The sequence below is a fragment of the Nelumbo nucifera genome, chromosome 4 (assembly GCF_055504915.1).
Source record: "Nelumbo nucifera cultivar China Antique chromosome 4, China Antique-T2T, whole genome shotgun sequence".
Classification (NCBI taxonomy): Eukaryota; Viridiplantae; Streptophyta; class Magnoliopsida; order Proteales; family Nelumbonaceae; genus Nelumbo; species Nelumbo nucifera.
Genome location: NC_142652.1, coordinates 32,079,715 through 32,105,572, shown reverse-complemented (window position 1 = coordinate 32,105,572; position 25,858 = coordinate 32,079,715). Strand labels below are relative to the sequence as shown.

Genomic DNA, 25,858 nt, shown 5'->3' with positions numbered 1-25,858 from the left:
TTTTTACATTTAAATGACTTATTTACAATTATATAAAACTTGTAAGTATTGTTAATAATATATTTTTTATGATTTATTTGAATTTCCTAACATATTTATGCATATCTTGATTTTTCGTCTGTAACCATGAGTATCCAAAATGTATCCTGATATATCTCTTAAAATTATCTTTCCGATACTTTGAACCTTGGGTAGAGCTGAACCCAACCCCAATGATTCTTCCTGAGGAGGTTTATAGACCATTGCTCTGGCGTCTCCGACCCTTTCTCTCTAACTGAAAGGTAAGAAATGACAGAATCCAGAGCTTTCAAGCATTGTAACTCTGTTATTCTCTTGTTTAGAGCTTCTAAAAGTTCAAAAGCCCCTAGTTCTCAAAGAAATAAAGCTTCGTTTTTTCTCAGAAAGACCCGAAAACATTGTATCAGTGAGGGAAAAAATAGAGAGACCACTGAAACCAGTAATGGCGATTGGCGAGGGGAAGGAAAGACTGCTGTCCGGTTTCATGTCCTTTAACTCATATCCTTTCATTCAATTGAACAAAACGCCCGAAAGTAGAGAGGGGCACAAAACAAGGGATAAAAACGTAAATTTAATTTCGATCGTAAGTTTGAGTTAAAGGATAAAACGGACATTTCAGCCGTTTAGTAAGGTACATTTAGTATATTCGCTAAATTTACCCAAAATATATCGTCTTCCACTCTTCTGCAAGCCTATTCTCGAAACCTCGACCAGGTGACAAGACTCGAGTTTGGACGAATTTGCGACGAGCCTCTGGCGAGTTCTGACCAAAGAAACACTAAGGTGGTGAATTATTTTCTTACTTTTCATTTTTTGTTTTAGTTTCCGAAATATCAGTAATTTTTTATGAATCGTTTTGGGCAGATTTTGCTCCTTTTTAGGACGATTATGGCCTTTTTTTGCAACCAATCTGATCTTCTTGTTTGAATTCTTGCTCCCACTCTTCACGTACTTGTGCATATATATATATATATATATATATATATATATATATTTTCTTTTCACTTTGATTATACATGTGGCTGGTTGCTTTTACAGAGCTGCTATTGTGACTGATCCCCCTTGATAATAATCTTCGATGGGGAAGAGAAGGAAGTTTAGAAAGTTTGAATATTTATGTTTGGTGGCTTCTGCTGAAGGTCCATCCAACAAAACTAGGGGAAGGTCAATGGGAATCGACAATGGGGGATTTGGCCTGCTAAAGGGGGTTTATATTACTTTTGGATGCTTCTCCACTCCATCATACTATATCGAAACCTGTATATACCTAATGGGATTTTGCATAGAAGGTCCAGGCTATTATTCTTACCCTATGTTCTAGAAAAATAATCTCCTGGAGCTTGTTTAGTTGACTTTATGGTGTTGGTTCAGCGGTGCCAAAATGATCGATGCCCGTGCTCGTAGAGCTTTTTTATATACATAGAGGTTCAATGGTTCTGTGTACAGATCAAGGGAGCGAATTGAAGGCCTCATTCAAAGGAAAAAAGTTCTCATTCTTTTTTCTTTAATTCACAGTCCGTAAAATTGTACTTTTTTTTATCAGTGAAAATGATTTTATTAATAAAAAGGTATGAGAATTAGTACATAGATTGGGTAGTCTGGGCTACCCCAATCCAAATCATTCCACATTTCCACCCAATATTTGCTTTACATTCTTACAACATAGCCCAGAAACAGTGTTCCCTATTAGCCCCTTGTAATGTGCTTAATTTTCTTGATCTCATTTCTGTATACCCATGGAGTCTTTCCATCCTGTTTTAGCCAGCTTATAATCACTTTGGAGTCGCCTTCAACAACCAACTTTCTCACACCTATTTCCATGGCTTTTTGTATATTTTTTTGACTTAGTTAGACTTCTTTAATACCCACTTCTGAGTCATATAAACCCAACCATGCTCAGAAGATAACTGAGTTAAGTATTCTTCCAAGACAGACGGATGGTTGGTTTAATTGTGCCCCCGTCCTGCAGAGCTCTTCTGAACTGGTTTTGCTAGATTCATAGTATGATTTATAGGCTTGCCATTGAATCTGATTTCCTAAATTCAATTCATCCAGTTTGTTGCATAAATTTAAGTTGTGGGTTAAATTCTCTATATGACCCATATTTCATGAATGAATGAATGAATCCATGTTATTTGTCCCCCCAAAAAAGAAGTTTATATGACCATGTCCAATTCATTTAATGCATCAATTTAATTGTTTTAGACTTTTTATAGATTAACGGAAGGAAGGTTGTCACTTCCCTAAGGTCTATATGGCCATGTCCAATTCTTTGGAAGCTACATATCATTTCTAAAACCTGAGAGCTGGAGTGTTTTTACTATTTTTACTAAAAGTGGAATCTAGCATGCTATTTTCTATGAAAAAGTACGTATACAACTGTAGAGTCACAACTATATAAGGGTTTTCTGTTTTGCCTACATATTACTGAATTATTTCCTACAAGTTAGGAAGAAACTAATTTGTAGGTCACTAGGTATCTTGGGGATTCAGCAAATCTGACAACACTATTTTGAACATCCTCTAATGCTGCTTTTGAGATTCGGATGTTTTTAATTTATAAGGGGGAATATATGGTGTTTGTCTAGATTTACCTTGCACAATTTAGGTCTTCTGGTACTCAGTCTATAAAACTACCCTTCAGTCATATTCTCCATTCTACCTAGGAAAAAGTCCATATAAAGATAAGGACAAAGACACAGATATGGGAAATGGAGGGAATGTACATGCTGTATGCCTGTATCCAGTGTCATATAGGTTACATATCTTATCTGACGTGGTTATCACTGTCTCATAGTCTACCAACTAAAAAGAAACTAATCATGTTTTCCTTTCTTATTGCCTGTTATGCATACTTTCAGTTGTTCTGTAGATTAAACTTACATGCAAATGCAGATGATTGAAGAAATTGAATGAGATGACTAACATCTAATATCATATCAGTGATGACTCTGCATCTAGGACCATTTGAAGATGCCATTCGAACCATTTATAAATGATCATGATTTCTGATCACCTAAATTACAATATATAATACTTCACGCTATCATACTGAGTATAATTGGAGGGAAGAATTTCCTTAGTTACTTCAGTGCTGCATTTGAAATGCATAACTAGGATGGCTACTACAATAAAAATATGAACAGAAGATCTTTTGGACTCTGATACTTGATATGACTGGAGTTCTGAAATTGCTGGTGATAGAGACTAGAGAAAGAATAATTCTGAAGTTCTAGTGTATGTCTGGTGAACTATAAGAACCGTGTAGAATTAGATCTGCTCTAATGACTTGTCACAAACACTAGGGTTCAATTGAGAAGAAGCAAAGAGTAGAAGATGCAGAAAGAAGAGGAGAGAGAGTCATAAGTTGTTATTCACAAACCCATAATTGTGTATTAACTGGTTTCTTAAAAAAATACTTTGCCTTTATTTTTAAGGAGAACACTATAATCAGGCAGGCATAACTCTTCTATAACAATAAGATGAGCTAGTTGCTGAACAAACTGCGCTTGATGTGGTTCATGTTTTAGATGGAAAATTCTCTGTATTTTTAAATCATTGTATGCTTAGTCAATTGCTTTTATATATTTTCTAAGTTACCCCTTTTATGTCCATGCAGCTTATAAAAATTTCCCATCATGTCATGGTGTACTATTGAATCTGATCCTGGTAAGGCTCATTAGACTTTCTATTATGTATTTTGCTAGTCCATGAAATATACTACTTTAAAAAGTATGAATGGCCTCGAAAATATTTATGGAATTTTTTAAGGACAATATTTACCCCTCTATATTTAAATTTAATGATAAAAAATGAGGGTAAATAGGGTAATTGGTTCTTGATATTAAATGAGTTGAAAAGAGGTAATTTAAAGATATTCAATGCATTCAATTTCTCTCATTAAATCTAACATTTAAGTTATTAACTTGCATTCATGTTCATTGAATCATATATTTAAGTCATTTTTATTTCTTCTCATCATTAAGCTCTATTAATTAAATTCATACTTAATAAATTAATAATTCCAATAACATAAAAGCTTATACCTTTAAATTCTACCTAGCAAAAATAGTGTTTTCATCTAAGTGGTGGTAAGAAATTAAACCATTTTGGGTCAATTGGGTTAATCCATGCTGCCACGATTAAATAATAAAATTAAAAAATAGATAAAATGAAAAAATAGAAATTAAAAAAATTGGGAACATTTTTAACATACATATTAAACAATAATAGGTATGTTAAATAAGAAATGTTTTATTTATAAAAAAAAGATATGTTTTTAAAATGGAATGTAAAATTTAAAACCAACTGAAAATAAAAATGTTTTCCTATTCTCTCTCATTAAATCCTATATTTAAAATATATTTTTCTCATCATTAAATTCTTGTAATTTTTTTTTGATGAATGATAATAAATTTATTAATTTAGAAGCAGATTTAGAGTGATTTCATACAACATCCCAAGGAGAGGCGCGAGCTGCAGCCCCTCCTTGAATCTTACAAGTAAACTAGGAAAGAAAAGCAAGAATCACAACTGAGCCCAAAACAATTCTTCCCTATTTACCCCTTGCTTAGCTAACACATTTGACAAAGTATTTGCTGATCTCCCCACCCACTGTACAATGACCAACATATTCCTTGTCAACCAACTAAATTTCTTCATTTCATTCTTGTAACGCCACATAGCCTCTTCAGGATTTTTCAACCAACCCACGACCACTTTGGAATCCCCCTCGATTGTTAGGTGTTGTACCCCCAACTGGTTTGCAAATTGCACCCCTTGTACAACAGCTAAAAGTTCTGCCCTGTTGGAGTCCCCAATTCTCAAGGGACCTGAGTAGAGAAACAAAATCTCTCCCTTCTCATTTCTCAAAGCACCCCCCATTCCGGATAATCCTGGATTACCCATGCTACTTCAATCAAAATTCAACTTCAGTGAGCCTTCGGATGGAGGAGACCAACTTGTAATTGATTTGTCCTTTAGGGATGAACACCTCACTACTGCTGACAAATTTCTCCAAAGGTCATTAAAGGAGAATTGATGAAAGATTTCTAAGGTCTTCAGCCAAGGTATTGCCCTATTTAACACACAGTCTTTCAATTCCTGACTGCTCCTTTCCTTTTCTTGAAAAATTCTAACATTCCTTTCTTCCCAAAGAGTTCAAATCAAGGCAGCACGAGCACATCTCCACATAATTCTCCCTATTTTTGTAGGCCAATAAAAGGTAGAATGGTTGAAGAGCATGTGAACTTCTGCTGGTAGACTCCAACTACTCCCAAACAACGAAAGTAGCCAAGCCCAAAGGTCTATAGAAAAGGGACAAGATATTAATAGGTGGTAACAATCCTCACCGTGAGCTCTACAGAGGATACACCAATTAGGAGAAATACAGAGGAAAGGTCTTCTCTTTTGTAGGTTATCTAGAGTGTTTACTTTCCCATGTAATATTTCCCAACAAAACGCCATAATTTTTTGGGGAACTTGCCTGTACAAAATTTCTTTTGACGAAAAGGGTTGGTGAGTAGAAAGTTGAGAGATGAACTTGAAGAAAGAAGCACAAGTGAAGGTTCCGTTGGGTCTAGGAGTCCATACCCTCTTATCTGGCTTGGAGGGATCCAAACAAACCTGATTAAGACAACCAAGCAAGACAGAAAGAGATTCAATTTCATCATCCCTAAGTCCTCTACGAAACCCAAAATCCCAAGTAGGATCTAAAGGTGTTCCCAAAGGTGAGAAATTTTGAAACCACCTCTTTTTTGTACAAAGAAACAGAAAATAGCGAAGGGAACAGATCCTTTAAAGGTGTGTCTCCTACCCAAATATCCTCCCAAAAATGAACAGTGTTGCCAGAACAAACTTCATACCTGATAAAATTGAGGAATTGAGGAAGGGTGTTGTGAATGGCCTTCCAAGGTGCTGATAGGTTAGCTTGCCTTGATACACCAACATCCCATCCATTCTCTAACCTCCCATGAATGCTTCCCACCACCTCATGCCACAATCTCTCTCTTTCCAATGACCATCGCCACAACCATTTCCCTAACAGAGCTTGATTTTTTCTAGTTACCCTCCCAAGTCCCAAACCCCCTCTTCTTTACTTCTGCACACAATTTCCCAATTAACCAAGTGATCATTTTTTTCTTGTCCTGGCTCCCATAAGAAATCTCTCATCAACTTCTCCAGTTTCCTAGCTTCCCTAACTGGTATCCTAAAAACAAACAAAAAATAGGTAGGTAAGTTAGTCAAGGTAGCTCTTATTAGGGTAATTCTCCCTCCTAAAGAGACATAATTCCTCTTCCATGAGGCTAATCTCTTCTCAAACTTTTCTATCACTGGGGTCCAAAATCTACTCTCCCTAGGATTTGCCCCTAAAGGAAGCCCCAAGTATGACATAGGCCAAGCAGAGGTGGAACACTCAAGACACTCCGCAATAGCCTCGACCTCCCCTACCTTCAAATTTATACCCGCTATGCAGCTCTTTTCTTCCAATTTATTCTCAAATTAGAAATACTTTCAAATCCTTTGATTAGCTCCTTTAGGTTTGCTACATTTTCGCTAAAACCTCCTTCACAAAAGATCATTAGGTCATCTACAAACTAAAGGTGAGTGACGGGGACTTGGTGTCTCCCTATTCTCCAACCCCTAATGGCATCTTCACTGTCAGCCTTAGTAATGATTCTACTAATCACATCGGCTACTAAGGTAAAAAGGAAGGGTGAGAGTGGATCCCCTTGCCTGACACCCCTGCAAGTTAGAAAAAAGTCCCTCACCATACCATTTACCAGAATAGAGTAGTGACAAGTACTAATACACCCAAAAATCCAACTACACCACTTGTCCCCAAATCCACAGTTTCGCATAACCTCTAATAGAAACTCCCAGTCCACCAAATCATAGGCCTTTTCAAGATCCAATTTACAAATGAAACCTCTCTTCCTAGACCTTTTCATTTCCTCCACACACTCATTCGCAATTAAGATCTGATCTGTTATTGTTGCCCTTGAATGAAAGCTCCCTGGGTTTCACTAATGATAGAAGGGAGGACTGTTTGGATCCTCAACGAGAGCACTTTAGCTTGCATTTTATAGATGCATGTCACCAGACTAATAGGCCTATAATCTTTTGGGTGGTTGGCATCATTCTTCTTAGGTATCAAGGCCAAAAAGGTGGCATTAATTCCAGGGCTTATAATGTGTTTGTCTGCAAATTTCTTAAAGACTTCAACTAAATCCTCTTTCAACACCTCCCAACAGTCTTGATAAAAACCCATTGTAAAGCCATCTGGACCTGGAGCCTTGGATCTATCCATTAGAAAGACAACTTTCTTAATCTCTTCTTCCTCGAAATCCCTTTCCAGCCACCTTACCACTCCATCATCAATTCTTGGCCATTCCACCCCTTCCACGACTTCTCTCTCACTCAAAGGTCTTCTATAAATCGATTTGAAGTGGTCCACAAATTTTCTAGCTATATCATCCTAGTTGGTAATCACCTCCTCTCCTATCTCTAGCTTGGTCACAAGATTTTTTCTTCGTCTCCCATTTGCCAAATCATGGAAAAATCTAGTATTCCCATCGCCTTCCTTAATCCACTTGTGTCTAGATTTTTGTTTCCAATTGATTTCTTCCCTCAGTAACACCTCTTCCAAATCCTTTTTCAATTGTCTCCTTAACACTCTGTTCTCCTCGGTCAACCCATTTTGAGATTCCTTTACATCCAAGTTTTCTATTCGAGAGATTAGGCACAATTTTTGCTCCTCAATTATACCAAAATGATCTCTATTCCACTCTTTTATTTTGGCTCTCAACCTTTTTAATTTCTTATGAAACTTGATCCCCTTCCATCTTACCCCCCTCTCCTCTTCACCTCACCATTCCTTCACTTTTTTCACAAAATTTGGATGGGTAACCCACATATTTTTGAATCTAAAAGGTTTGGGTCCTGTAGGAAAAAACTCAGAACCTATCTGGATAGGACAGTGATCGGAGGTGACCCTGGGTAACGTTCTAGCAACCAAGTTTTCCAAACTATTCTCCCAGGCAAGGTTAAATAAGAACCTGTCCAACTTCTAACCCAAAGGGGTTTCCTGAAGGTTGGACCAAGTGTAACTGGCTTGCAGCAGAGGTATTTCCTTCAATTCACATTCTTCAATAAAACCATTAAATTTCCTCATGCTTGTTGTAATTACCTATTGGGGATTACTGGTTTCATCAGAGAATCTAATGATATTAAAATCCTCGCCCAGGCACCAAGGGCCATACCATAGCCCCTTGATTGCATATAGTTCCTCTCACATCTCATTCCTCTCTCTATAGGAATTAGGGCCATAAACATTGGTTAAGACCTATACACACCCATCCTCTACATTCTTACACTTAATGGAAACTAAGAATCTGCTTATCAATTCTTCCACTACTTCCACCACATCCTCCCTCCACAGTGTTACGATCCCCCCCGAGGCTCCCCAAGAAGGAGACGAGCTCCAACCTAAACCTCTAGACCTCCAAAAATTCCTCACCCATCTCCCATCTAATTCCATCATTTTGGATTCTTGTAACAATACAATATCGGGTTTTTCCCTTCGGAGTAGGTCTTTGATCACCTTTCTCTTTCTTGCACTCCCTAACACTCTTACATTCCAACTAATAATTTTCATCGAGACAAAATAGCAAAAACACCCATGGCCATAATCTCCTCATTTTTTAGGCCCTTCCTCTTATCCCCTCTACCACTAAATTCTAAATCTCACTCAATGTCTGAGATTAGCCTTTCCACTTCAGATCTTTTTTCTTCTTTGTTCCTTTCCCTCCCTTCCTAATACAACAATCATCCTCTTTCTTTTCTCCACCCTTTCCAGCCAATGTCTGAGGAAGAATTTTACCCTGCTCACACTTATTTTGGCTATAACATCTCTCTAAGAATCCTTCCTGTTTTTTAGTTCCTTCATCATTGTATAGATCAACTCCCAAATTCTGTCCGCCTCCCCCTTACTACTTCATTCCATCACCCTCTCTCCTCCTTCCACTATCACCCTCTCTCTTGCATTAGAACCTCCTGGATGGGAAGCTGGCATATTTGTTATAGGCATAACACACAAGTCAGTACCTAAAAAAGAATTGACACTCATACTTGGTAGGACGGGGGTAGGACTAGAATCACTGGAATTTAGTTGCTGACAGGCAACAAATGGTTTTAAGGCTTTTCCTCTTTTTGGACAAAGTTGTGAAGTAGACATAGTGAAAGAATCACTTCCTGATGACTTACCCACTCGGAAATCCTTTCTTTGTATTTTCGACACTGGAATACCCACATCCATCCTCACGACCAATTCTTATCCCTCTCCCCCAACATCCTGTAATTCATTAGACTCAGGGTCAGCTCCCTTGACGAAGGGAAGAGGAGTTTTCACAGCTTTAGGACCATTTTCTTTGCCATTTCTAGTCTTCCCGCCACCTACCTCTTCAATCTCTTCCTCTAAAAATAACAACTCTGTATGCAAACTTTCTATTTCAAGTAAATCATTGTTGCTTTTTGGAGACAGACTTCCCAAACTTATAGTTTCATCTCTATCAGAATCGTCACTGCTGTTTTGTTCACTCAACCAATCTTCAAACCCTGTTCTGTTCAAATCACTAGGCTTCAAGTATCTTGGGTTGCGCCTATCTGGTGAGAGACGGTTCACTAGGTTGGATGAGACCCATTGTAGAGAGCCTCGAGACTGAGAGTCTTGAGATTTTACGCCTGAACTGTTCGGCCGAAAGGAGGGATTCGGGGTAGAAGAAGATAGACGCTTAATCTCGTCTATCAGCTCATCCCTCCTCCCAGTCACGTGCTTACGTAAAGGGTCCCTTGGCTCATCTGTCTTGTAATGGGCCTTGGGCTCAAAACTTGTAATATAAGAACCCGACTTTAAAACCTTTACTTGAGTTGCCTTCTCCGGCCCACCAGAAAAGGGATCCACTCGACTGGGCCCATTTTCTAAGTCTCTTCCTCCCACGTGACCTCTTAACAAGTCATGCCCCCTGTTTTAATGGTCGAACCAGCAGCCCTCCCCGTCTGAGGTTGCTGGTTCAGCCCTCTTCCTTTAGACACTGGTATATTTTTGTCTATTTCCCCTAACACCACCTGCGCAAAAGATCTACCATTTGTCATAGCCTTTTCTTGCTTTCTACAGGTTTGACCTTCCATCTGCCCCAAAGCTTTTTGGCTTCCCATAATTTCTTGGCTATTTTTAGTGAAACATTCCTTCCCATTCGAATTAACCAATCTCACAAGTCCACATAATGCTTCTTCTTCCTCCTCCCCTCCTAACATACGAGCCTCCTTCCACAGCCCTGCTTCAATGGAGGATGCTAGCCACACAGAGACAAAACTCCCCTCTGTTCGTACCTCTACCTTTCGTGGAATGTCTTCTGGCTTCACACCACTTAGCAGGATTTCTACTGAATAAAGATCACCCCAGAAAGCTCCTTTCAAGATTCCTCCACACAATACTGCTATAGACTCTGCTACTTCTTGTTTCCACAGATGAAATGGCAAGCCTATTACACGCACCACCACACCATCTTCGACAAATAAATCCTTGGAGTTGGATGTTGGATTCCATTTAAAGATTGAATGATCCGAAATCAGCCTGAATTCATTCTCTACTGGATATTTCCAATTCATTCTCTATTGGATCTAGGAGGGCTTTACAGTTATCGAAGGGGGTTACTATGAAGACACTCTTCAGCTTCAACCTGGTTGCCAGTAAGTCAGCTACCCTCCTCCAATCATTAACCTTTTCCTTGGCTTGCATCACAAACTTACTATTCCCACTCTTCTTTCTCTAGACCTCCCACCATTCTGCATTGGCCTTTTGTTTTTGCCATGACCACTGGCCCGTGTTCTACCATGCTGTTGCTGAGATATGCCTTCTCCTCCCTTATGGAGGCTTTTTTATCATTTGCTACTCTTTGAGCAACCAGTCAACTTCCCCCCATCCTTGGCTCTGTTTTCCTGCTGGTAGACACACCAGTTGCCTTCGTCCCTTACCAAAAAATTCAGCCAAAGCTATGAAGAAGCCTTTTCTATTCCTCTTACATTCAACAACATATCTTCTCCCTTCTAATGTACTAAAATCTTGCCAGTTTATCTGCTTACCTTTTGAACAGGCTCCAGCTATGAAATCTCTTACCCACTCGATCTCTTCTAATCCTTCCAGCAATATTATACCCTTTTTTGCTTCCCTTACCTTCAGGCTTACCTTCCCCTTGATTCTCATCTCTTCGAACAGGAAATTTTTTGCTTCTATCTTCAAGGATCTCCTCCACTGACCTGCTTGCACGAACTCCATTCCCTTCAAGGATCTTCAAGGTCTCTTGTCAAATTGTTAGACCAAAATATTAAAAAAAATTGTTTTGTTGAGCTGAAACTCTCAATACACAAAATTTGCATATCAAGGGTATTGATACCTTGAACTAGGGCTGTTCACGGGTTGATTCAGTTCACCTAAAATCTAATTGTTCTCTACTTCTCTTTAAAATTCTTGTAATTAAATCCACCATTAATTTTAATAGTATAAAAATAAATATTTGAAAAGTAATTTGAAAACAAAACCATTTTCTCCCCTCCCGGTGGTGGGCAAGCAATTTGACCATTTGGGGTCAAATGGATTAATAAATAATGCCATAATTAAATAATAAAAAATTAAAATAAATAACTATGAAATGTAAGAAGTATTTTTATTAATGATGAAAATGGAAAGCCAATTTCAAAATCTACCTAGAAATTAAATGATGTCATGGCCAAATAATAAAATTTTTAATAATAGAAAATACAAGGAATCACAAATAAAAAAAAGATAAGAGAAAATTTTGGGTACATATCTAATGTTATATATTTATAAAAAATAAAATATTGGGTACATCTCTAATATTGTATATTCATTATATTGAACAAAAATAAGTTTTATACATAAGAAATAATTTTATCAATGATGGAAATGTAATACAAAATTTAATGTCAACCTAGAAATCAAACAATTTTTATTTTTAGATGGTGGGTTAGTGGTTTGAGTAAAATGATACCATAGACAAACAAAAATTAAGTGTGATAAGTAAAAAATATTTTATATAATGTAAATGAAATATATAATTTAAAGGGAAAATTATAGTCAAAGTCGGCTATACATTTAAAATTAGGTTGCAGGTTGGTCCAAAAACCAACCAAATTCTGAAAATCGGCTCTACATTTCAAATTATAAAAACCCCCACTATGTCATCGGAGGCTTATATGGCTGTTGCCAACATTGGACTCTTATTCCATGTTGGACACAACAGACAACCTATATTGAAAATAGGTTTTCAGTTTCTCTCCCACTCCCTCCCTTCTCTCTCACTCTCACAGTTGTCTCTCGATCTCCTGCTCACTCTGTCTTTCCCACTCTCTTTGCTTCGATCTGTAGCCAAATCAAAATCTCTCTCTCTACCTCTCTATTGTTCTCCCTCAACCTTTCTCATTCTTCTCCCTCACTTGCCCTCTCGGTCAAAATCTCCTTCTCCCTCAATCTCTATCGTTCTCCAATTGGTGTAAATTTCATAGCCAAGAGTTTCTTGTGAATTTTATCAAATTGGTGTAATAATTTTTGAACCATACCAAGTTGGTCTCGTGTTCCTTTATACAATCTGATTAATACCAAATAAGTGTGTAAGAAAATAAGAAAATAAAAAAATGAGAGAGGGAGAGGGAGAGAAACTGAGGGAGAACGATCGAAAATAAGGGAGAAGGAAGATCGCCCGAGAAAGAGAATGAGAGAGATTGAGGGAGAATGATAGGTAGAGAGAGAGAATGAGAGAAAAACTAAAAACCCTTTTTTTTTTATTTTCCAATCACCCAACATTAAAGGGCAATTCCAGTATAAGCTTTATATTGTGTCCAATATGGATTAAAAGTCCCATGTTGGCAATAGCCACATAATCCTCTGATGACATGGCGAGGGATTTTATAACTTGAAATATAGAGCAGTTTGTTAGAGTTTTGTTGGTTTATGGACCAACTTGTAACCAAATTTTAAATATACAGCCGGCTCCGACTATAATTTTCCCTAATTTAAAACTAATCCAAAAGCAATGCTATTTCTTATCTAGATGGTGGGTCAATGATCCAACTTTTCAAAAAAACGCATGATGTCATAATTGAATAATAAATATTTAAGTTTATTTTCAATCATATTGTTATTTTTTTAATTTTCAATTTCTATCTTAACTATGATATATCTAAAATTCAAGTAATTAATATGAAGAAAAATTTGTCATGTGCAACGCATGTGCTTAATTACTAATATATTTAAATGGATAAGACCTTAAGAACATTATGGTAATTTATTGTTAATATCTTTCCTGAAATGTTATAGGTTGTAAAGATTTCCTTTTTTTTTCATTTAAAGATAAACATGAAAATCATACCAAACTTTCCTTCATACATAGATAACATTATATTTCCTTTTTACAACTTTCCGAGGTTATGGAGACATCATTTTAGAGTGCCACATATTTGGATCTGTTCATTTCAACTTCCATACTTGCACATTGTGTTTTAAATACTTAACTCGAAAAGCTTTTCTGATCTTGAAATATGGAAGATTAACTTGTATCTGGGTCTGGGGTTCATGTACCACACCTATTGTGTTTGTAATTTAGATAAAACATGGAAAATAAATTGGTAACTATCAACCAATAAGTAATACCACTTTACTTACATTTGGTTGGGAGAAATACCTTTTCTTTCCATGCTCCCTAGACTTTACTGCCTTTCATACTTAAAAATAAACCCATGCCATTTTACTTACATTTGGCAGCTGTGGAAGCCACCATAACCAAGAATTATATTACAAATCCAATTTTACAACATTAGCCCACCATTCCCCAAAGAAGTTGCCCCCAGTTCCTCCTTGTTTTGACAAAATATCAACCAACCCTTTTGCTGATCTTTGCATCCATACTACATTTACAAGCCTATCCCTTTTCAGCATTTTGAATTTTCGATCTCCTTCATAATGTTTTTGCATTGCCATGGAGCCTTCTCATTTTCCAGCCACTCAATCACCATGCAGAATCCCCTTCTAAATTCTAATTCTATGTTGCTATAGTTAAAACCTTTTAGCTAATCTCAGCCCTTGCAAAGTGGCTAGCATGTCTACCTTTAATTTATGGAGTTTCCTTGCCCAATTGGTCCTGAGAAGATGCCAAAATAAAACCATTACAATCCTTGATAATCACTCAATGTGTAACATTACCTAGTTTTTCTTTTTGTGCACGTAATATATTGTTTTTGGTGGCATTTCATTGTTATTGGTTATTTAACTCTGATCCATGAATTAGGTGTAAATTGTTGAAGTTTCTGGTGGGTGTTGCCCTGTTGGGAATTTGACAAGTTGCAGTAGTCAACTTCTGTTCTCATCCAATTAAGACTGCAGAATTGCAGCTGGAATTTAGGAACTACCCAACCACCAAATTTATCCTTCCCCCAACTCGAGCCTGTTTTTGCCAACTCATGGATTTAACAAGTTAAATGAAAACTTTTGTTGACTCAGGGTTTAGTCTTCACAATTTTTAAGCTTAGCTGAGAAGACTGAATGACCATGATATGCCTAAAATATGACTCAAATTCATGACTTTACCAAGTTAAATTTGAGTTTTTTAACCATGATCTAGAGAGATGTATGCCTGTGTTTCTTTTCACTTCTCTTTCTTTGCATCAAATTATTATATTTCTTATTCCAGATTCTTCTGTTTTGAGTTCCAGGTGTGTTTACTGAACTTATACAGCAAATGCAAGTAAAAGGCGTGCAGGTGATCTATCTTGAGGCTTCATATAATTATCATAGGTTCCATAAACTTATATAATATGGTGCAATCTTCACAATGCATTTTAATGATGTCTTTTTTCTTTATTTCTTACCACAAACACATACCAATCAATTTACAAATTACACTGAAAATGGTTTTTCCTTATTATGCACATGTAATATGGGGAATGCTGAACCATCTATTGTAAATTGATATCTTAGTTAATAAATCCTCTAATTCCAGTTCTAGGTTCCTTCTAACCTGTCCTCCACACCACATTCTCTTTGGGCCTCCTTGTGGTCTAACTCCTCAATCCTCCTAACAATCCTCTCTTTGATTTCTTCAATTTTCCCAAATTCATCCGTATTCCAATCCTTTATTCTCCCTTTTAGCCTCTTCATTTTTTTTTTTTTTTTTGAGAATCTTATCCCTTTGTTATCTACATTAATTCCATCTTCCATCCACCATTCCTTTATTTTTTTTAGTAAACTTTGGAACTTCCAGCCTCATGTTTTCAAATCTGAAAGGTGCAGGGTCCCCAAGGTGAAAGGCCCGGTCTAGGCATAGAGGGCAATGGTCAGAGGTTACCCTAGGGAGGGCTCTCAAGGTTAGTTTTTCCCACATTTCTGTCCAATCAATGGAGAACATGAACCTATCCAATTTTGAACAGATAAGAGTTTCCTAAAAGTTGGACGAGTCACCAGTGTAGGTCCAGTAGGAAGTTTGCAATAAGGGCTTCTTTTAGTTCTAAGGTTTCCATCAAAGAGTTAAATTTTCTCATACTCATGGTTATGGCCTGGCTTGGGTTATTTGTTTCATTGATAAAACTTATGGCATTGAAATCACTGCCCAAATGCCAGGGCCCCTCCCATAGACCCCTGATTGCAGCTAACTCTTCCCAGAGATGGTCCCTTTCTCTGTATGAGTTGGGGCCATACACATTTGTTAAAACTCACTCTTCCATTGTTTTTTTTTTGGCTTTTATTGACACTAAAATATTCCCAGTCACTTCTTCCAGGCACCACTTCCTTATTTCTCCAAATCGTAAGAATACCACCTGAGGCACCCCAAGAAGGGGCGAATGACTAATTCAACCCTCTACTGCTCCAAATACTTTTATCCATCTTCTATTCAACTCTGCGAGCTTTATTTTTTGTAGCATTACTATATCTGGTTTCTCTTTTCTTGAGTCATTCCTGATTCCTGATAATCCTTCTCTTTTTTGCACTCCCCAAGCCATTCCAACAAATAATCTTCATTGCTATTGACTCAAAATGCTTTTCTTTTTTTTTGATAAATGACTCAAAATGCTTTTGATAGACTTTCATTTTGGCAAGCTCTTTCCCCACTTCCTCTGGTCCCTGCCCCACCTTGCTTGGTGAGTCATTGGTTTTACCTTCTTCTACAGAGCTCACAGCATTTTTTTCTCCAAACTCTACTGGGTCTCTAGTAGTGTTTTGCCCCTCCCCTTTCTTCTCAGACATCTCTTCCAATTCTACTAGTGCAGTAAAGTTCCCTAGGATTAGGTCCATTATTTCCTTCTCCTCAAAGTCAGCATCCCTTGATCCTCCCCTTCCCTCAGATGCACCCAGATCATTGTCCATGTCAAGCGTAGCTTCCAAGACTGGATCTGCCAAGACAAAAGAAGAGGAATTAGTACAGAGAGAAGGGGTTACAACAGGAACAGAGGGTGTGGGGGGGGGAGGACAGCTGGAGCCATCTGTTCCTCAGGTGAAACTGTGTTTGGCTCATCTTGAAAACCCAAAACCCCACTACTGAGATTCTGTGGTTGTGCTTGAGATGTTCCGTCAACCATTTCTTTCTCAGGCTCTTCTGTAGATCCCCTAAAGTCTGCAATAGAATTTTCCACCCCCACTTCCTTCAGTTCTAGAACTTTAGTACCAGAGTCCTCTTCAAATAAGAGTTTGGTTCCAAAACACTCGAAATTTGACATTTTGCAACCTTTTGTTGAATTAAGGTTTCAAATACTTGAGGGAGGGTTGATCGACTTCCTCCTCTTCAATATCTCTGAGCTCCTCCTAATCAGTTTCATCTTCTAAATCCTTGTGTTCTTCTCTGTTGTAATGCAGGTTTGTAGTTGGATGGGAAACACCGCAAAACTTCCAAGACAAAGGGTTTTCTGAGTCTCTTTTATTGAATGCTGCCTTAGGAGTTGGACTGGAAACACCCCTGTACACAGGATCTGCTGCAGGTTGTTGAAAGCTAGAGGGTTGGTTCGATTGGGACGACGATAGACCTTGAGAATTGTCCCCAATCGACTGGTTGGGCCCCTGCACCTGATTTTTTAAAGGGTCACGTGGTCCAGTCAAAATAAAAGGTCTCGGTTCAACCCATGGGGTAGACTGCTCATGACCCAAACCAAAGTGGGTTACGACCACATCACTGCTGAATTGAAACTTGTCCGCGGAGCGGTTAGATTTCACCACCTCAGCAAAAGATAATTTTTGGGCCGTTTGTTTATTTTTGAAAAAAATGAAAAATGATCCTTTTGAGGAAAAAACCCATTCTGGCATTTTCTTGAGACTTTTCAGTTTCCGGTCTTGTATGCTCCATTTAACCTTTGCGGCAGTCCACCGAGCTTCGTCCACGTGGCACCCACTCATCCACGTCAGCTTCACCTTCTACCTTCAACACAAAACTCCAGAGCTTTGCCTCTATCTCCATTCTCCAATGCTAGCTAAACCAACCTCCAACAGTCATCGGCAAAAATTCTATCGCACGGGGTATTTTTCAGGCTTCACTCCTACCACCTTAATCTTAGCCACACGAAGATCTTGCAAGCAATAAGCTTCCAAGATTCCTCCACAGATAACTGCTATTCGGTGAAAGAGGCAGTCCTGCCGGAGGTTGAAAGGCAGACCAAAAAGCTTAATAACCAGGGTAGTTTCTTGGATAATCAGCTTGTTACATGCTGGTGACCAATTTTCAATTGTGACCCAGCCGGCCTTTGTTTCTCCCACATCTAGGTTTGCTTTCAGTCACTGAAAGGGGTAATCTCCACCTTTCCTTTTAGTTGGCTCTTCTCCATTATCGCCTCTAGAATCTCCTTCCAGTTTTTTACCATCATTTTTTCCTTCACTACTTTCCTCTGGCTCCAATTTGTTCTTTTCCTGTCCATACCAGTTTCGAGCAAGTTTCAGAGGTGGTGAGTATTGCTTCTGCCTCTTGTTGACTAACTTCTGGTTATTTTAGTTTGGCTTCTTCACTCCTTTGGTCACCCACACTTCCTTCTTCAGGCTCTACTTTTTTTGTTCCTTCCTGGTTAGTAGTCCGTTAATTTATAACTGGCTTCATTTCTTTCATTACAATTTCTTCCAACGTCTTGGCTAGTTGCATCCACCCCTGTTTTTCTCTGCCTTCTGGTAGGCAGACCATCTGTTTCTTTCCCTTGCCAAAGAACTCTGTTAAAGTGACAAACCAACCATTGTGGTTTCTTATTTTCTAGTAAGTATTTCTTTCCCCTTCAAGCCAGCTTATTCCTCCATCCCAGTGTCTTCACTGCATAGATTGGTCACCCACACTTCCTTCTAGTAAGTATTTCTTTCCCCTTCGAGTCAGCTCATTCCTCCATCCCAGTGTCTTCACTGCGTAGGTCCCAGTCCAGCAGCACCATTGCCCTACTGTCCTCTCAGATTTTCGGAGTTATTCTTCCTCTGGTCTTTGATACCATGAGGAATGAAGCTGACAATGGGTGGGAAGAGATGCTTGAGGGGAGGATTAGTGATGGCTCGTGCAGTTTTCATTTAGGGCTTGTTCGTTTGCTCTGAAGTCTGACATCTGAAAGTGCAATAATTACATTAAGACTAAGAAGTATATTGGTATTGGTGAACTTTTCTTTCCTCTGAATTCTGAATGCAGAGATTGTTGTTCTGAATTCTGGAAATTATCAAATATCCATTTTGACCCTATATATGAGAGTTTTTGTTTGTCTTTTTGGGAGCAACATTGGAAAACAAAAAGTTGTATGGTTGCATTTTAAGAGATAAGAGATAAGAGGAAACGAACAACCAATTTTCTCTTAAAGTTAAAAGATTCCTCTTAAGAGATAAGAGTTAAGAGGAAACGAACAGGCCCTTAGTCTTGGGGGTTAGGGGATGGAGTGATGGTGTAGGGTGTTTGAGGAAGTTTTCGTTTTTCTGTTTTGTTTGGTGTTTGGTTTTCTGCTTTTTGCTTGTTTCATTTGAGGTGTTTTTCTTCCCCTTATGGGTGATTCCTTGTCACTGTCTCATTGTTTTAAAAGGTTTAAGCCTTGAGGCATGAGGCGTACACCTTGAGGTGAGGCGCATAGATGTTGCCTCAGGGCTTAAGCCTCACAACTTTTTAAGCTACAAACCTCAACGCATGAGGCATAACGTGAGGCATAAAAAGGCATAAGCCTCGAGTATCAACGATATTTAGTGATTTAATGCAACAAAAAAAAACATATTTTTATGCATTTTTTATTGTTCAAAATATAGAGAACTTCAATAATTATGGGCAAAAAAAAGAGTAAAAATGAAAAACCGATAGGGCAGTTCTCTGTTTTTTTATCAATAACTTCAAAGTTTTATTAATAGGAGCAAGTACTGGTAAGTACAGTTGATTCAAATACAATTTAAAGTTCATGAGAGATAAAACCTCTTATCTCTCCCCCAACGAACCTCTCATCACCCACCCCCTGCTTGGCTAGTGTATCAGCTATAGCATTAGCACTCTGCTTAACCCACCCTATCTTTACTTCCATATCTCTAATTAGCCACCTCAATTTCTTCCTATCATTATTATACATCCACATTTTCATCCCCTCGTCCTGTAACCAGATGATCACCAATTTTGAATCTCCCCTGACACTTAGCTTGCTGATGCTCATTGTTCTCGCTCTTTGTATGCCTCCCATTACAACCATTACTTTTGCTCTCAATGAATCTCCTTCCCTAGCCGGCCCAAAATATAGGGCAATGGTCTTGCCCTCCTCATCTCTAAACACATCCAATGCCAGAAGGTCCTGGATTTCCTAAGCTACTACCATCTTCTATCCGATGGGCTCCAATAGTGACTTGTGAGTCTTATGAACGGATGAATCTGCTACTGCCTTCCAGTTCCTTAGTAAATCATTTGCTAAAACACATGAGAAACCTCCAAGGACTTCAAGCAATGCACCATTGTTATTTTAACTGCTTCAAATACTTCTTCTTTACTTCTTTATCCAGAAAAATTCTTGAGTATTTTTCTCTTATTATTTTAGAAGATTTCAATGCAAAAAAGGGGCCAATCAAGTTATTAGTTTCTCTTGGATAAATCAAGTGGTTTTTTTTCTTATTATTCTGATTTTTTTTTATCAATAACACCAACTTCATTAAATTAAAAGAAAAGAGGGAATATGGATACAAAAGGGGAGATAAAATATCAACTCCCCAAAAACAGAAAACAAAGGGAGTGCAAAGAGAAAAGATTAAAAACTAGCCCAAAAATCAGACTCCCTATTCACTCCTTGCTTGGCCAACCCATCCGCAAATGAGTTGGCACTTCTCTTCACCCAACTGTACTGAATCTCAATGTCCCTACCCAGCCATAAGAACTGTTTTTTTTCATTGTTAAAGTTCCACAAACCACTGTCCTCTGTCTTCAACCAACTAACCACCACCTTCGAATCACCTTCTAGGATCAAAGGGATGATATTTAATTCCTTTGCTCTTTGAATTCCTTCAAGCGCTGCAAGGATCTCAGCCCTAAGAGAGTCACCTTCTCCAATATGGTCAGAGAATAAAGCAATAACAATCCCTTCCTCATTCTTGAAGACTCCTCCAATCCCAGAGGGCCTTGGATTCCTTACACTGCTGCCATCAAAATTCAGCTTTATAAAGCCTGAGGGGGGAGGGGACCAAAACGGACAAAGAGTCCTCTTGCATCTAGCATTGGAAGCAATCTCTTTCCAGTTTCTTAGCAAGTCATCCACAGGCAAATCTGAAAACAACTCCAAAGATTTTAGCCAGTGGACAACCCTTAAAAGGATTCGATCTAACAATTCTTCCAATGTTCTTTCCTTGTCGGATAAAATGCGTGAGTTTCTTTCTTCCCACAATGACCAACATATCGCTGCCCTAATACACCTCCACATAGTCTTCTCTCGCTTCCTAGACCAACTGAAAAAAGGAGAAAACAAACCTTGGACAGTCTCTGGAGGATACCAAGAACACTTAAAATGGGAGAAAACCCACTCCCAAACAGTTTTAGCAGCCTTACAAGAGACCATGAGGTGGTAGCCAGATTCCCCATCAACTTTACAAAGAGCACATCTATTAGGAAGTAGACAATAGTTGGGTCTCTTTCTCTTAAGTCTAAAATGTTGATTCTTTCCAGGAAAATTTCCCAACAAAAAAAACCAACCCAAGGAGGAATAGGCCTGCTCCAGATTTCCTTAGCCGGAAAGGACAAACCAAAGGGGATAGGAGGCTGAGTTAAGGTTTCAAAGAGTGAAGCACAAGAAAAGGTACCAGAGCTAGAAGGGGTCCAAAATCTGGTGTCTTCCTTAGCAGGGTTTAGGAAGACAATCTCAAGGGAGGCTAGCAAAGTTACCAAGCTATCCATGTCTGTATCCCTAATTGCCCTACATAGGCCTAGGTTCCATCCAAAGCCAGAAGTGGAGGCTGAAGGGACCAAGAAAGAAGGTATGGGTTCATTTTTCAAGTTTGATAGAGCATACAAGGAAGGAAACTGGTCCTTCAGAGGAGAACCCCTGACCCAAAATTGTTCCCAGAATTTTATCCGGTTACCAGAGTTTAGACCATACCTGATCCAAGGGGAGAAAACTGGAAGCAGATTGTGAATGGATTTCCATGGAGAAGCAACTGAAGCCCTTGCGAAGATTCCAGTTTCTTCCAGCCCATGAATGCTAGCCACAATCTTAGTCCACAATTTATCCCTTTTCAATGAAAACCTCCACAACCACTTCCCCAGTAGAGCCATATTCCTTTTCTTGAAATTACCAATCCCAAGACCTCCTAGTTTTTACACCTAGTGACCACCTCCCAACTCACCCTATGATCTCTTCTCCTCTCCGGGCTTCGACAGAAAGTTCCTTCTTAATTTTTCCAAAAGATTGGAAACCTTTGAGGGGATCTTAGAAACTAACAGATAGTAGACAGGTAGGTTAGCTAGGGTAGACCTAATGAGAGTGACTCTCCCACCTAAAGAAAGATAATTTCTCTTCCAGGCCACCAGCCTCTTCTCAAACCTCTCCACTACCAGAGCCCAAAAGCTAACACTCTTAGGATTATCTCCTAAAGGGAGACCCAAGTATGTCAGGGGCCAATCCAAAATTAATAACCCATACAATTAGGAAAAGGAGAAACCCATAGAAGCCCAATATTAATAACCCATATAATTGTCCCAAAAGAATATCACAAAATCTTACCAGTGTTCGAATAAGAAACTTCACTTCTTTATCTCTACAAGAACGTATAAGATTTACAATGAGGGCCTTCTTTCTAGCAGCACTTCCATTGCCTGTTTCCACACTGAAGAATTCCAACATACGTAGCAACATGACAAGTTAATTTGCATAAGAAAAACATGGTACACCTTCCTTCCTTTTCCTTGGATGATTGGAAAAATAATAAAGGGCAAGGAACAAGCAGCACCCACCCATCCCATGAATGGTGAAAGGCTGTAGGCTACCAAAAAACCAAAAACATATAAAGCATATTATCTGCAGGATCTACACCAATTCCAGCTAAGGTCGTTTGGGAAAGAATTAGCAACCTCTAAATTCAAACATGCTATTAACATACAATAGAATGAAACTAAATTTTTCAGAAAGGATCTGGGCACTTGCAGCATTTCAAGCTAGAGCTTATGTTTTTTTTTTTCTTTTTTTGAAGATAAATAAAGAAAATTTCATTGCTTAAAAAGGAGAATACAGCTTAAACAGGCAAGGAAAAGTATCACAAAAAAACAAATTCATAGTACATAAAGCATAAACCAAAATTCATCAAAAAATAAATAAATAAAGCATAAACCAAATCTGCAACAGGAAGTAACATTTGGAAATAGGCAATATGATAACAACATCCATTTGAGAACTAACAACCATTAGTTTTATTTAAAAATAATAAAAAAAAAATCTGAGACAGGAAGGTAGATCTTTGACATTCTTGGTTGAATTTCTTGATGATTGTATTTAAGGGAAGACAATTGTGTCTCACTGATCTTCCAAGAAAAGGAGAGAAGCAAACAACAAATTATGGATTGTGTAATGACCAGAAGAACTATACATTGGCTACAAACTATGGAACTGTTTAGACATTTCTCCTTTGATGACATTTGGAGGAATTGGTTTTCAGTGGCTTCTAGTTTAGTGCAAAAGACTAAAACATGGTTGGTTTGGACACCTCCCATTGAAGGCTTTATGAAACTAAACTTTGATGTGAGTAGTCAGGGCAACCCAGGCCTTTCTGGAATTGGTGGGACCATAAGAGACAAGGATGGGAATCTGAGAGAACTCTACTCATGACCGATGGGATATAGAGACTCCTTAAGGGCTGAACCCTATGCAGTCCTACAAAGTATACAGATTGCAAAAGAAATATGCCTAGAGAATTTGGTGATAGAAAGGGACTCCAAGGTGGTGGTGGATTGGCTTAGAGATCTAGACCCAGTGATATGGTGTTATAGAAATGAAATGAAGAACTTCAAATGGGTAACACAACATATGAATTTAACTATACAATGGGTGGGAAGGGAAGCTAATGCATTTACTGACTATCTAGCCAAGCAAGGAGCAACTAGGGATCAGTTGAATTGGGCCCAATTGTAATTTTTATGCTGTTTTTTTTTTTTTCTTTTAAAGAGTGAGGCTGCACTTTGCACCTCCCTTGGGGATGCTTGTAACAGATATTTATTTTTTTGCTGATAAAGAATTCTTAATGAACTTTTACCTATCAAAAAAAAAAAAAATCGTCTCACTGCTGATCAAAATTTAAGCAAAAATTGATCAGTTGGAAAGACCATGCAAATGGCATCCATAATACATGGCACTACATGCTCAATGCAACATTTAAAAGTGGGACTATAGGAGAAGTAACAAAAAATAGAGTAATTGATACTCACTGCTGATCAAAACTTGGAGTGATTAACAAAAGCAACAAAAATTGGATTTGTTCAATAATTTATTTTTAGGATCTCCCCATCTCTAATATATCCGACTTTTCTACTATTTTTTACTTTCTGGTCTGATTTCTATCTAATCTTTTTGCATTTCCTGCTCTCTTGAAAGATTCTTGGATGATTACTAGTTCCTTAAGTAATTTCAAGTCTTCCTTGAATTCTTGATGGTTCTTTCCTGAAATTCTTCTTTAACTTATAACCTGCAGTTCTGCTAGCTCACCTTGAGGTTAGATATCTGCTCAAAGAGTTGTATTGTCAACTTTAGATTCCAGATCCAATTGAAGTTCCCTCCTTCACAGAATAGGATAGTATCATCTGCAAACTGTAGAAGTGTTAAGGGAATTTCCTCCCTTCCTACTCTCCACCCTCTTATCAAATTCCTCGAGTCTGCTCTATGGATCAATCTCCTAAGCACATCAACAATCCAGGTGAAAAGAAATGGGGAAAGAGGATCTCCTTGTCTTAGACCTCTCAACGCAGGAAAGAAGTCAACCACAGTCCCATTCACCAGGATAGAATAATGACAAGTCCTAACACAACCCCAAATCCACTTATACCACCTGTCTCCAAAACCAAAACTCCTCAACACCTCCATCAAGAAAGACCAATCAACCAAGTCATAAGCCTTCTCCAAATCCAATTTGCAAACCACTCCCTTCTTCTTTGACTTCCTAAAGCTCTCCAAGCTCTCATTTGCAATGAGAATCTGATTGGTGATCTGTCTTCCCTCCACAAAAGCACCTTGGTTGGGTGCAATAATAGAGGGAAGCACCTTATTTATCTTGAGAGACAACACCTTTGCAATGATTTTGTACAAGCTAGTCACCAGACTAATAGGTCTAAAACCCTTTGGTTGTGATGCATCTTTCTTCTTTGGGACTAAATCTATGAAAGTTGAGTTCAAGCTCGGATTTATTACACCCCTCCTGTGGAACTCCTAAAAAACTGATCTAAGATCATTCTCCAAAATATCCCAACAGTCCTGGTAAAAGGCCATTGTGAACCCATCTGGACCCGAAGCTTTTGTCCTATCCATTGAGAATACTGCTTCTTTTACCTCCTCCATATCAAAACTTTTTTCTAACTACTCTCTCTTCTCTACACTTAGAGTCAGCCAATCCAATCCCTCCAACCACACTCCCATTCATAGGCCTTCTAAAAATAGATTTGAAGTGGTTTACTAGAGCCTTTGCAATTTCTGCCGGGTGGGAGAACACTACTCCATCAACTTCCAAATTAGAGATGAAATTCTTCTTTCTCCTTCCATTTGCCACTGAATGGAAAAACCTTGTGTTTCTATCTCCCTCCTTTAGCCACTTACACCTGGATTTTTGCCTCCAACTGATTTCCTCCTTAACTAAGATGTCCTCCATCTGCCTCCTCAAAACCCATCTCAACTTCCTTTCTTCCTCTCCAAAGGAATCTCTCTCTTCCTTCAGGTCCAAATCCTCGATTTGCTCCACTAGAACTTGTTTTCTCTCTTCTAATCTTCCGAACTCCAGCCTATTCCACTTCTTTAATTGTGATTTTAAGTATTGGAGTTTCTTGTGGAACCTCATTCCCTCCCAATCAACTACCGGATTAGCTTGCTCCCACCACTCTCTGATCTTCTCAATGAAACCCGGATGAGTCAACCACATGTTTCCAAACCTAAAAGGGGTAGGCCCAACTCCTCTTATTTCCTCATTGACCAACACTATAGGCCAGTGGTCTGAAGTAAGTCTTGGGAGAGCCCTAGAAGTAATATTGCCCCAATGTTCCTCCCAATCTATTGAAAACAAAAATTTGTCCAACTTAGAGCAAATTGGCCTTGATTGAAGGTTGGACCAAGTGAAATTATTTAGGAA

The 25,858-nt window shown here is 38.4% G+C and overlaps 1 protein-coding gene across 2 annotated transcripts in view; it reads left to right on the top strand.

Annotated features, from left to right (window-relative positions):
- Window positions 1–643: 643 nt before the first annotated feature.
- Window positions 644–25,858, top strand: part of LOC104610001 (ubiquitin carboxyl-terminal hydrolase 2-like) — a 32,300-nt gene continuing 7,085 nt past the window's right edge. Inside the window, exons 1-4 of one of the 2 annotated variants that reach the window (XM_088904024.1) lie at window positions 713–801; window positions 3,638–3,687; window positions 14,803–14,849; window positions 16,937–17,278. In XM_088904024.1, coding sequence (XP_088760150.1) covers window positions 17,216–17,278 — 63 coding nt within the window. In that variant the 5' untranslated portion in view covers window positions 713–801; window positions 3,638–3,687; window positions 14,803–14,849; window positions 16,937–17,215. Of the gene's footprint in view, window positions 802–3,637; window positions 3,688–14,802; window positions 14,850–16,936; window positions 17,279–25,858 lie in introns of both variants that reach the window. The other variant, XM_088904023.1, reaches the window with a different exon arrangement.